A 12,576-nucleotide genomic window follows, 5' to 3' on the forward strand; every position below is an offset into this window, starting at 1 on the left:
ATAATGGAAAAATAAATTAATTTTATTTTTCTTCCGCCCTCCTCAAAATAATTGCCTTATAAAAACCAGAGAAACAAGGAATAAAAAAAGTCTGGCCTTACTGATTTAAGCCATTACTCATAAAACTAAACGTAATAGGGTATAATATACATTTTACGAAAAATGAAAAAAATGTACAAACCCTATAAATAAATAATGTAAATTATATGCTAATTATTATGCAAATTAGTTGCCAACCTTAACATTGTATATACATCAGTCAAAAACCATCAGGCGTTGAATAAAATTCAGAAATGAAGTATCAACTTGATATCCACTATCTTGACAAAAAACATTGGAAAATAAGGGATAAAATTCACATATCCCGGTACAGTGACGCAGCAGTAAATGCACACCAAATACACTTTATTTTCTGTTCATTGGGATATCTATATCACACGCAAAAAATTAGGTAACTTGATTATGTTAATAAAAAAACAATAACATCATGCATGACAACCGTTGCCCATTAACAACATGCTTACAGTCGAGATTTTATTTGTTACCATATTATCACTTTATCAAACTGTCTTTAATTTTATGTAATTTTTTGAACTATTTATTAGGAATTAATAATTATAATAATTTTAAATCTTGAAAACATGATGTACATGGATTACTGTTAGATTTAAACAAAAAAAGATTAGTTCTAAGTTCAGATAAAAAATAAGATGCTAATTAATATGCGAATGTTTTTCTAATTAATGTGTAAATAAGCCACCTAAGGCTACTTAGTGTGACTTTACACTGTTATGCTGAGAAAGGCAGTTGTTTCATGCTGTAACTATGATTCATTATTTGCATTAAAAAGATTCCAGATTTTAGGAATGCTGTTATTGTTGCCAGAAATCCTGGTTCAGCCAAAAGAGCCACATCATTTGCAGAGCGGCTTCGATTAGCATTAGCTGTTATCCATGGAGAGCAGAAAGTTTCAGAGTCAGAAGTTATTGATGGAAGACATTCTCCGCCCACTATATCACAGCACAGAGTGGTAGGGATTGGTCTGGAAATGGTACCAAGTAAGTTATTCAAAAGATGCTGAACATGTTTAAAAATGAAGTTCTTGCACAGTTCATATCGAGAAGATGTATACAAAAATGTTATTATGAAAATACTGCAAAGTATGCATATAAGATAAGATAGTATAATACCAACCAACTTTGTGTTATCTTCATACTATTCACTTGATAAACAATGTATTTGTTTCTTTTAGTGTTAACTGCAAAAGAAAAGCCACCGATCAATGTTGTAGGTGATGTTGGTGGTAGAATAGCAATTATAGTGGTAAGATTTTACTCTTTACTTTAGTTGTTTGTCACCTTGTATACAAGTTTTATACAAATTATTATTAGCCTTTGAGGACCAAGTCCGCCCAAGGCTAGCACTTTGCCTTTGGTCTGTCCGTCTTTCAAGGCTCTTAACTTTGATACGCTCTGTCCAATTTATTTCATAGTTGGTGCACATGTACATCTTAATGCCATACATGTGCACACTTATATTTTTATGTTTTGCCAAAGTTTTTCTTTGATTTTTAGCTCCGCTGTCGACTTTGTCGAGCGGAGCTTATCATATGAGTGATTGTCCGCCAGCGTTCGTGTCAATGTTTTACTTTTCGACTTTGCAGTTAGTGTGTCTGTGTGCATGTCTGTTCCACTGACATCTCAAGAACCATACATTGATTTTTGATGAAACTTGGTGCATAGATGCTCCAAACTAATGCACAGATTTGATTAGTTTCAGGTAAAAATCTGTGCAATATTAATTATCTAATTTGCATAATGATTAATCAATTTTCGGCTTTTCCACTGAAATCTCAAGTACTAATCATCACATGTCAATGAAACTTAGTACATAGATGTCATAGGACACTGCACAGACCTGATAGTTTTTAGGGTAATGTCAGTACATATTAATTACCTAATTTGCATAATTAATTAATTTTCAGCTTTTGATATTCGAAGTAGTAATCATCACATTTCAATGAAACTTGGTACATAGATGTCATAGGACACTGCACAGACCTGATAGTTTTTAGGGTAATATCAGTACATATTAATTACCTAATTTGCATAATTAATTAATTTTCAGCTTTTGATATTTCAAGTAGTAATCATCACATTTCAATGACACTTGGTACATAGATGTCATAAGACACTGCACAGACCTGATAGTTTTTAGGGTAATGTCAGTACATATTAATTACCTTGTTAGCATAATTAGTTAATTTTCAGCTTTTTGCCTGATATCTCAAGTACTAATCATCATATTTCAATGAGACTTGCTACATAGATCTTCTAGGAATATGCAGCGACCTGATTAGTTTTAATTTGCATAATATTCCACTGATATATAAAGAATCACAAATTGGATTTTAATAAAACTTTTAAAGAGAACTATGCAGAGACCCAATTAGTTATTGGTAAATATTTATGCTTATTAATCACCTAATTAACATAATTAATACTGATACTAGTATCTGAATTACTGATCATCACATTTGAAAAAAATTTGGTACATAAATGCTCTAGGACAATAGACAGGCCTGATTAATTTTGGGTTAAAATTTGTTCATATTAATTCTCTAATTAGCATAATAATTCATAATTTTTTTGTTCTGTTTATATTAGTTACCTGATTTACATAATTAGTTTTCAGCTTTTCCATCAATATCTCATGTACAAGTAATTTTGAATTAATTTTTAATGTGTCTTCAATACTCTCAGCACACAGGAGTTCTTTCTAAGCTTTTTTTGATTCTACTTCTTCTTGAAAACTACAAGCCTGAATGCTTTGATACTTTGTGTATATGTACGTTGGGTAGACCTTTCTTAGATTTGTTCATTTTTAGCTCCGCTGTCGACTTTGACGAGCGGAGCTTATCATATGAGTGATTGTCCGTCGTCGTCCGTGTCAATGTTTTACTTTTTTGACTTCTTCTTGAAAACTACAAGCCTGAATGCTTTGATACTTGGTGTATATGTACCTTGGGTAGACCTCTCTTAGGTTTGTTCATTTCATGTTGATATCTTCAATTCTCTAATTTTGGTGAATATTTTTGTCATTTTTGGTAAAAAGTGATATTTTCGACTTCTTGTTAAAAACCGCAAGTGCAATTGCTTTGATAATACATATATAGGTACTACATGTGGACCTCTCTCAGATTTGTTCATTTTGTAATGATATCTTTAATTATCTAATTTTGGTGAATATTTTTATCATTTTTGGTAAAAAGTGATATTTTCGACTTCTTGTTAAAAACCACAAGTCCGATTGCTTTGATATTACATATATAGGTACTACATGTGGACCTCTCTCAGATTTGTTCATTTTGTGATGATATCTTCAATTTTGTAATTTTTGGTAAAAAGTGATATTTTCGACTTCTTGTTAAAAACCAATAGTTCAATTGCTTTGATATTACATATTTAGATACTACATGTAGACCTTTCTCAGATTTGTTCATTTTGTGATGATATCTTCGATTCTATAATTTTGGTGAATATTTTTGTCATTTTTGGTAAAAAGTGATATTTTCGATTTCTTGTAAAAAACCAATAGTCTGATTGCTTTGATATTACGTATATAGGTACTACATGTGGACCTCTCTCAGATTTGTTCATTTGTGATGGTACCTTCAATTCTCTAATTTTGGTGAATATTTTTGTAATTTTTGGTAAAAAGTGATATTTTCGACTTCTTGTTAAAAACCAAAAGTTCAATTGCTTTGATTCTATACATATTGTTCATTTTCTAATGATGTCTTCAGTTCTTTAATTGAAATGTGCATTGCTAACAGCGGAGCTATCTCAGCCGATAGGCTGCTTGTTTTATATTTTCAACTTTTTGTTAAAAACTGTAAGTCTGATTGCTTTGATATTACATATATAGGTACTACATGTGGTCCTCTCTCAGATTTGTTCATTTCGTGATGATTTTGTTCTTCAATTATCTAATTTTGATGAATATTTTGGATAAAAAGTTGTATTTTCGAATTTTTGTTGAAAACAGCAAGTCCAATTGCTTTAATACTATACATATTGTTCATTTTCTGATGATATCTTCAGCTCTTTAATTAAAATGTGCATTGATAACAGCGGAGCTATCTCAGCCGACAGGCTGCTAGTTTTCAAAGTGTCATTTTACCTGTTCTGGTTTGCTGAGAATAATGCTCACCAGGATGGAGAGTGCTATAAACTTGTTCATTATTGGATTGCAAACTGTATGGTGATTACTGACTTGTAGTTACAATGAAAAATTGATACAGATATAAAGCCGGAACCTATATCGAACACAATAGGGTGTGAGGAATGTGGTGCTGCTCCCCATATCCAGGAGACTGCACGTCACATGTGACCTATATCGAACACAATAGGGTGTGAGGAATGTGGTGCTGCTCCTCATATCCAGGAGACTGCACGTCACATGTGACCTATATCGAACACAATAGGGTGTGAGGAATGTGGTGCTGCTCCTCATATCCAGGAGACTGCACGTCACATGTGACCTATATCGAACACAATGGTGTGTGAGGAATGTGGTGCTGCTCCTCATATCCAGGAGACTGCACGTCACATGTGACCTATATCGAACACAATAGGGTGTGAGGAATGTGGTGCTGCTCCTCATATCCAGGAGACTGCACGTCACATGTGACCTATATCGAACACAATGGGGTGTGAGGAATGTGGTGCTGCTCCTCATATCCAGGAGACTGCACGTCACATGTGACCTATATCGAACACAATGGGGTGTGAGGAATGTGGTGCTGCTCCCCATATCCAGGAGACTGCACGTCACATGTGACCTATATCGAACACAATAGGGTGTGAGGAATGTGGTGCTGCTCCTCATATCCAGGAGACTGCACGTCACATGTGACCTATATCGAACACAATAGGGTGTGAGGAATGTGGTGCTGCTCCTCATATCCAGGAGACTGCATGTCACATGTGACCTATATCGAACACAATAGGGTGTGAGGAATGTGGTGCTGCTCCTCATATCCAGGAGACTGCACGTCACATGTGACCTATATCGAACACAATAGGGTGTGAGGAATGTGGTGCTGCTCCTCATATCCAGGAGACTGCACGTCACATGTGACCTATATCGAACACAATAGGGTGTGAGGAATGTGGTGCTGCTCCTCATATCCAGGAGACTGCATGTCACATGTGACCTATATCAAACACAATAGAGTGTGAGGAATGTGGTGCTGCTCCTCATATCCAGGAGACTGCACGTCACATGTGACCTATATCGAACACAATAGGGTGTGAGGAATGTGGTGCTGCTCCTCATATCCAGGAGACTGCATGTCACATGTGACCTATATCAAACACAATAGGGTGTGAGGAATGTGGTGCTGCTCCTCATATCCAGGAGACTGCACGTCACATGTGACCTATATCGAACACAATAGGGTGTGAGGAATGTGGTGCTGCTCCTCATATCCAGGAGACTGCATGTCACATGTGACCTATATCAAACACAATAGGGTGTGAGGAATGTGGTGCTGCTCCTCATATCCAGGAGACTGCACGTCACATGTGACCTATATAGAACACAATAGGGTGTGAGGAATGTGGTGCTGCTCCTCATATCCAGGAGACTGCATGTCACATGTGACCTATATCGAACACAATAGGGTGTGAGGAATGTGGTGCTGCTCCTCATATCCAGGAGACTGCATGTCACATGTGACCTATATCAAACACAATGGGGTGTGAGGAATGTGGTGCTGCTCCTCATATCCAGGAGACTGCATGTCACATGTGACCTATATCGAAGACAATGGGGTGTGAGGAATGTGGTGCTGCTCCTCATATCCAGGAGACTGCACGTCACATGTGACCTATATCGAACACAATAGGGTGTGAGGAATGTGGTGCTGCTCCTCATATCCAGGAGACTGCATGTCACATGTGACCTATATCGAACACAATAGGGTGTGAGGAATGTGGTGCTGCTCCTCATATCCAGGAGACTGCACGTCACATGTGACCTATATCGAACACAATAGGGTGTGAGGAATGTGGTGCTGCTCCTCATATCCAGGAGACTGCATGTCACATGTGACCTATATCAAACACAATAGGGTGTGAGGAATGTGGTGCTGCTCCTCATATCCAGGAAACTGCACGTCACATGTGACCTATATCGAACACAATGGGGTGTGAGGAATGTGGTGTTGCTCCTCATATCCAGGAGACTGCACGTCACATGTGACCTATATCGAACACAATGGGGTATGAGGAATGTGGTGCTGCTTCTCATATCCAGGAGACTGCACGTCACATGTGACCTATATCGAACACAATGGGGTGTGAGGAATGTGGTGCTGCTCCTCATATCCAGGAGACTGCACGTCACATGTGACCTATATCGAACACAATAGGGTGTGAGGAATGTGGTGCTGCTCCTCATATCCAGGAGACTGCACGTCACATGTGACCTATATCGAACACAATGAGGTGTGAGGAATGTGGTGCTGCTCCTCATATCCAGGAGACTGCACACACACTACTAGAACATCAACATGAAGGTAACATCTGACAAGCAAAACAGTCTGTAATCAAATATTGTCATTTGCAGGATGATATGATAGATGATGTTGAATCGTTTGTAAATGCTGCTGAGATTCTCAAAGAAAGGGGTGCGTATAAAATCTATGCAATGGCAACACACGGTTTATTATCTTCAGATGCACCAAAGAAACTAGAAGAGTCTGTTATTGATGAGGTTAGTAACATATTATTAAAACATTCCTCAGATTGTTTATAAAAAAAGTTTTATAATAATCAGGTCTAAACATTTGTTTTGACGGCACCCGTTTTAGGTATCTTAATTTTATTTTTAAGAATTGGTTTTACTGATGTATAATTTCACAGAGTTCAATTTTATTGTTTCAAGGTTTTTATAAACAACGAACTAAATAGCATGTTACATGTAACTCAATGTTCTGCCTATCTTATAGAATACATCTAAACTTGTATTTTCAAAACAGGGATTCTGTAAAACCCCATATGCTGCTTCTCTGGACCCCTCCATAATATTTCAAGAGACACCTCCATTTTGGAACAAGAAATAACAAGATTTTAATTTCTCTTCCTTTCCTCACTGGGTACTGGTTACACAAAATACTAATGTAATCTCAGTATAATCTGAAATTACCTTGTTACTTACTGTCCTCTCATGCTATTGGAGACCCTGGTTTGGCTATTTGATAAATTAAACTACTTTATAGTTGGGTATGTTGCATTGAAACGTACACACTCCCTTAATTACAAAGTTCAACCCCTTTGCCAAGCAGAAATGCGCAGTTCCACAAACATTGTACAGTGATTCAGTTCACATAATCAGATTTATTGATTTTGATTTCATTATGATGGAAGATGAAATGCAGCTTTTATACATGCAGATTTCATTTATCAATGGTGCCTGAGCATTAACAGCAGTGGCAAACAATTTATATTTAGTAAATATTTATTGAACTCTGAGGAATGTTGAATATATATCTGGGTAATTCAGAGTTGGACTTCAGCATGAAATCATTGAATTACTATCTTGATCATATTATATTAGCCAAGATATCCCTGGTTGCATGGTAGAAACCCACATCCCCATAATTAACATGAACCACAATATTATGCATGAAAATAACATTAAGAATTCTCATCACTGCATAGCATATCATTGAACATGGCTTAGGTTGTAAACTGTCCATGCTATCATATGTTTATTTTTCTGATGACCTAGGTTGTTGTGACTAACTCTATTCCGCATGCCCTGCAGAAACTGCAGTGTAGCAAAATCCAGACAATCGACGTAAGCCCAATTATATCAGAAGCCATTCGACGCATCCATCAGGGAGAGTCCATGTCATATCTATTCAGAAATATCTCATCGGATGACTAAAGGTGTTCTAAAATGGAAGCTCTCTTTCTTTTTTTTCTCGTGTCCAATGTTTTAGGTTGTAGTGACAAATACTATTCCACATGAACTACAGAAACTACAGTGTAATAAAATCCAGACTATTGACATCAGTGTAATTTTAGCAGAAGCTATCCGACGTATCCACTTTGGGGAGTCCATGTCCTATCTCTTCAGAAACATTGCCTCCGAAGACTAACTGGGTTGGTTGGCATTCAATTGCCGATTATTGCCTTGTTTTATCGGGAGATTTTCAACACTTGCCTGGAATTGCTGCTGCTACTTATATTTTGTGTGGGCAAAATGTGTGTGGCATATATACAAAGAAGATTTGGTGTAAAGGCTTTTTTGTGTTTTTTTTACACCTGTAAAATTTGCTTACTTACTTGTCTTCTATGCTAACATAATACGCTATAATATGCTTTCTTGTATCATACAATAATTCAGTAAATATTCTTAACATGTAAGTTTGTAAATGTTCACCAAGATTCCCTACTTTTGGCCATCTTAAAAAACTTGATACATTTGAATACCGAAGTACTTATGACGAGATCTTAATTTGGTATGCTTGTGATTTCTTTTCATGGGACTAATAATATAATTGTTGACTAGACTGACTAGATAACCAGTGTTCCACACTGAGCTGTAGTATCCGCTCTTAATATGTACCCATATTGGCATCAGACAGATTACTGTCAGATTAAAATTTTACCAGCCTTTTTTGGTGTTAGTCTAAGCTTGCATACTGGACACTTGGTTAAATTCTTGTGAGAAAAGTTCATAAACTAAGTCTTGCATGATAGTGTGGTAATTTCCTTAAATCAGAGAATGTTTCCAGATGTCACAGCTCTTAATAAAACTGTTATATCACTACATTATATTTTCTAAAAGCTGCTGTATTATTTGCAAGACTTTAATTCTCAAAAAAACATTGCCTATCTGTATTTCTATATTTATCCAAAATCTAACAACCTCCATTTCTTTGCTAATCCGTAGTAATAGCAGCATTGATACAATATAACGCTAGGTGCATTTATTAACTATTTTCTGAAGGAGTAAAGGTGCTTAACACACTGCCTGCTTTAGGGATGGTCTTGCATCGAAACGGAAGCTCAGAAAACTTTTTTTGTTTCAGTCTTGACCCCCCTTTCCCTAAATAAAATTTGAATAGTACAAAATAGCAACTTGAACTATGATTACTATATGATATACACCATTACCGGTACTGTACACCATTACTGAACACCATTACTATACACCATTACTATATGATATACACCATTACTTTACACCATTACTATATGATATACACCATTACTGTACACCATTACTATATGATATACACCATTACTGTACACCATTACTGTACACCATTACTATACACCATTACTATATGATATACACCATTACTATACACCATTACTATATGATATACACCATTACTGTACACCATTGCTATATGATATACACCATTTCTATATGATATACACCATTACCGGTACTATACACCATTACTATATGATATACACCATTACTGTACACTATTACTATACACCATTACTATATGATGTACACCATTACTATATGATATACACCATTACCGGTACTATACACCATTTCTATATGATGTTACTATGCTAAGTAATTTTGAAGTTGCTGTGTGGCGTTTAAACCTGGCAGCTTTTGCTACATTGTACTAGTGTACATTTCACTAAATGTTCGAACAGTGTGTGTTGCTGTGTATTTTTTTCTTACTTTTCATACTTGGCAAAAAAAAACATTGTTTTCTGAGCTTGTGTGGCAATGCAAGACCCTTAATGTTTTGTAATGCCTTTTGCCTTTAGCATTAACCAACTTGTGCTAGCAAACTTAACTGCTATTGATATTAATTTATTTTATATACACAGCACTGCTTAAGGGCAAGAGCTGGTGTATTTTGACAATTTGAAATCATGTTCATTGTATTACAATTCCTGCTTGTTTTGGGTGTACCTAATATTAAAACTATGACAATTTCATAAAAGATTTTGTGTATTTTATTCAATAACCAGTTGTGTTTGCATAAACTCATTTCCCCTCCATATTATGTATCAAAAAGTCCATTATTATTATGTAGTGGTCTTCAAGAGAATGCTTCAATTATCTTCACTATTTGTATAGGAAAGATGTGGTAATTGAAGATTGCTAATTTATTTCTAAAATATTATCATGGTACCTACTATGCTTGAAAGGTTCTGAAAAAAAACACAAAAACAATAGCATTTAGAGTTCTGTAAAAAAAATAATCATATTTGCCCTTTGTTTACATGGACACAGCAACAATGTAGCATTTGATAATCGTCCAAGCACTTCATTGTTTGTGTTTGCTCATTCTTGTCTTGCTAAGTTACGACTGGAATCAAACAAAAAGATGTCACCGTATGGGATTATAATAACCTTGTATAATTTGATTCCTGTGTCAGTTACTTGTATTTTCCACAAGTAAATAGATTATGTTGTTGAATAAAATAAAAAGGTATTTTTTTAGTCTGCAAATGAACATTTTACTATTTGTTTCCATTATGACAAGGGGAAAGGCGACTGTGTGAGCGAAATTTTTTGTTTCTTTGTGTCATTATTTGAACATTGTTTAGCGCTTATTCCATTATTGTGTTATTACTGCAGTATCGTATTGCTATTGTTTCATTATTCCAACTTCATTTCATTATTGTGTAATTGCTACAATATTATTTTGTCATTGTTTCATAATGTTACAATTGTGTTGTTATTTAGACATTATCTTGACATTCAATTGTCATAAGATTTGGTTATTTTCACGTCCAAATGTCTTGATATTCGGTTCGCTTAACTTGCGATTACCTCAACATTCGATTACCTGACCCCGCTAAACAAGTAGGATTCAATCCATAGTCCCGGGCCGCTTCCGATAAAGCATTGCTCAAGATGGCAATGCGGCCTTTGTAAAAGTTAGCGGGAATTTCTAAATAATGGTCGTTTCGCCAACATCCAGGGAACTCACTGAGGTCGTCAGAGAATATTACTTCTCTAAATGCGATGACTGAAGTGAGGAGGAATTATTACACAGTTGATCGTGACACAGCTGACACGGTCAATAACCGGCCTTTCAGCAAACTTGGTAGTGCCATCACGGTTCTTTTTTTTTTTAGTAAAAGTTGAACCATGTATCATTCTGGCTCTCATTCCCCAGCCTCTCTTATCTCAGGTACTTAATGACAGACATATTCCTGTTATGGGCGTGATTTTTTTTACGTTCACTTTGTTATTGTCATGATGCCGATATACTTGTACGGCTGATTTGTAGCGCGCCATTCATTTCATGGCGTTACAAAATCGAATGTCTTCGTTGGTAACAACTGCATTGGCAATGAATTTGTGGGTTTCATTGCCAATAGCAATCACGTCAGTGTCACGAAAGTTTTTCGCCAGCCATGCCTCGCATCTGCAGTAATCATAATTATGCTGTCTTTGAGGTTTTCGTAATGTCGACTTCCGCACGCAAAGCAGTTTCAATTTTGATTGCTGTGAATGTCTCCTGTGTCAAATTCCCCCATATATTACTGGCCAAAGTAGCTTATTCCGACGGTTGACAAAACCCAATTCTGTAGTTGACTAGTAATTTGCTATTTAGTAGACGGGGAGCTGAATTCCATTGAAACGCATGCCCCGGTTGCAAGTTGCGCCGTGAACTAAAAAAACTGGGTTGCAGTTGTAACTGTGAAATTTCGCTTGCTGCACAAGGTTCTCGATAGAACATTTGCTGTTCAGTATCACCACACAATGCATTTACGTAATTTCGAGAAATATCAGTATGTGTGGGCGGGATTCATTCGTTTTATGGATCTTTATATATAACCTTTGACGGTTTATAGTATAATGTATGTTTGTGTTTATTCATATCACATTTATTGACAGTATACTTCTTAGAATCATCATTTCATAACCATATGTTTTCTCCGTATTTCATTTTATGCATGTAATCCTACAGGAAACTACAAGTAAGCACACCGAGCATTTGGCCAATATTTGTTCGAACATCAGAGTAAACATCGTATTTATATTAGGTCAATGAGAACGCCTCCGCCCTAAAAATTGTTACTCGACGAGATCTATGGCAACGTTGTACGTTTTTGGCACATCTGTAATTCAGATGGGGCGGCACGAAATTTTACATCGGGGGCGAGATCTGCTCACAACCTCTAGGGGGTCCAGGGGCATGCAAAAATTTAAAATCTAGACAATCTAAAACGCTATTTCTTGCATTAGGGGGAAATTTTGCTGACACAAAGGGTTTCCGCTTGATTTTGGAGGGGTGACGCCCCAAACATTTTCTTCGTGGGGCGACCGCTGCCACTGTGTATGTATGCTATTGACGAATAAATCAAGGTTGAGTTGTAATTTTCACGTGCCAGTTTCACTGCTAAGAAGATCGACCCCCCCCCCATAGATTGGAGTAAATTCATATCGTTTAATTACATAATTTAATTATATTCACACAGAAGTAATAAACTGTCACACATACTCGCTACGACTGACAAATTACGTTGTGTGGAGTATATAAACAAGGAAAAAATATTTCTGCGTGTT

General features: G+C 36.2%; 1 protein-coding gene across 3 annotated transcripts in view; it reads left to right on the plus strand.

Annotated features, from left to right (window-relative positions):
- LOC100373115 (phosphoribosyl pyrophosphate synthase-associated protein 2-like) overlaps positions 1-12,576 on the plus strand; it is a 39,357-nt gene that overhangs the window by 23,031 nt on the left and 3,750 nt on the right. The window contains exons 6-9 of one of the 3 annotated variants that reach the window (XM_085502593.1): positions 851-1,058; positions 1,253-1,323; positions 6,634-6,780; positions 8,012-10,506. In XM_085502593.1, the coding sequence (XP_085358719.1) occupies positions 851-1,058; positions 1,253-1,323; positions 6,634-6,780; positions 8,012-8,170 (585 nt within the window). In that variant the 3' untranslated portion in view covers positions 8,171-10,506. Of the gene's footprint in view, positions 1-850; positions 1,059-1,252; positions 1,324-6,633; positions 6,781-7,797; positions 10,507-12,576 lie in introns of those variants that run through there. The other 2 variants (XM_085502594.1, XM_085502595.1) reach the window with 2 other exon arrangements.

Source organism: Saccoglossus kowalevskii, chromosome 8 (assembly GCF_978046115.1).
Source record: "Saccoglossus kowalevskii chromosome 8, keSacKowa6.1, whole genome shotgun sequence".
Lineage (NCBI taxonomy): Eukaryota > Metazoa > Hemichordata > Enteropneusta > Harrimaniidae > Saccoglossus > Saccoglossus kowalevskii.